The sequence below is a fragment of the Cariama cristata genome, unplaced genomic scaffold (assembly GCF_000690535.1).
Source record: "Cariama cristata isolate BGI_N322 unplaced genomic scaffold, ASM69053v1 scaffold27840, whole genome shotgun sequence".
Classification (NCBI taxonomy): Eukaryota; Metazoa; Chordata; class Aves; order Cariamiformes; family Cariamidae; genus Cariama; species Cariama cristata.
Window position 1 is genome coordinate 1,752 of NW_009594500.1, and position 317 is coordinate 2,068.

The following is a 317-nucleotide window of genomic DNA, read 5'->3' on the forward strand; positions in this document are numbered from 1 at the left end:
AGCGACCAACCTCTGCCCGTGCCAGCTCGCTGGGCCTTCCCTTTGCCGTGCCGGATCCTGGCACTAAGGGCTGGATGCCCCAAGGGCAGTCACTGTGCGTTTGCTGCTGGTTTCTGATGATGTTTCCGAGCCCTCTTTTTAATGCTTTCTAGGAGCCGGTGAAGCCAGAGGAGGGCAGGGACATGGCCAACAGGATCAATGCCTTCGGCTACCTTGAGTGCTCGGCCAAGACGAAGGAGGGTGTGCGGGAGGTCTTCGAGATGGCCACCCGCGCGGGCCTGCAGGTCCGGAAGAACAAGAAGCGCAGAGGCTGCCCG

At 61.5% G+C, this 317-nt stretch overlaps 1 protein-coding gene across 1 annotated transcript in view; it reads left to right on the forward strand.

Moving 5' to 3' along the window:
* LOC104160247 (rho-related GTP-binding protein RhoC) overlaps positions 1–314 on the forward strand; it is a gene marked incomplete at its 3' end in the record, with an annotated part of 1,345 nt that extends 1,031 nt beyond the window's left edge. The window contains exon 4 of the mRNA XM_009698339.1: positions 153–314. Coding sequence (XP_009696641.1) covers positions 153–314 — 162 coding nt within the window. The remainder of the gene's footprint in view (positions 1–152) is intronic.
* Positions 315–317: the final 3 nt, after the last annotated feature.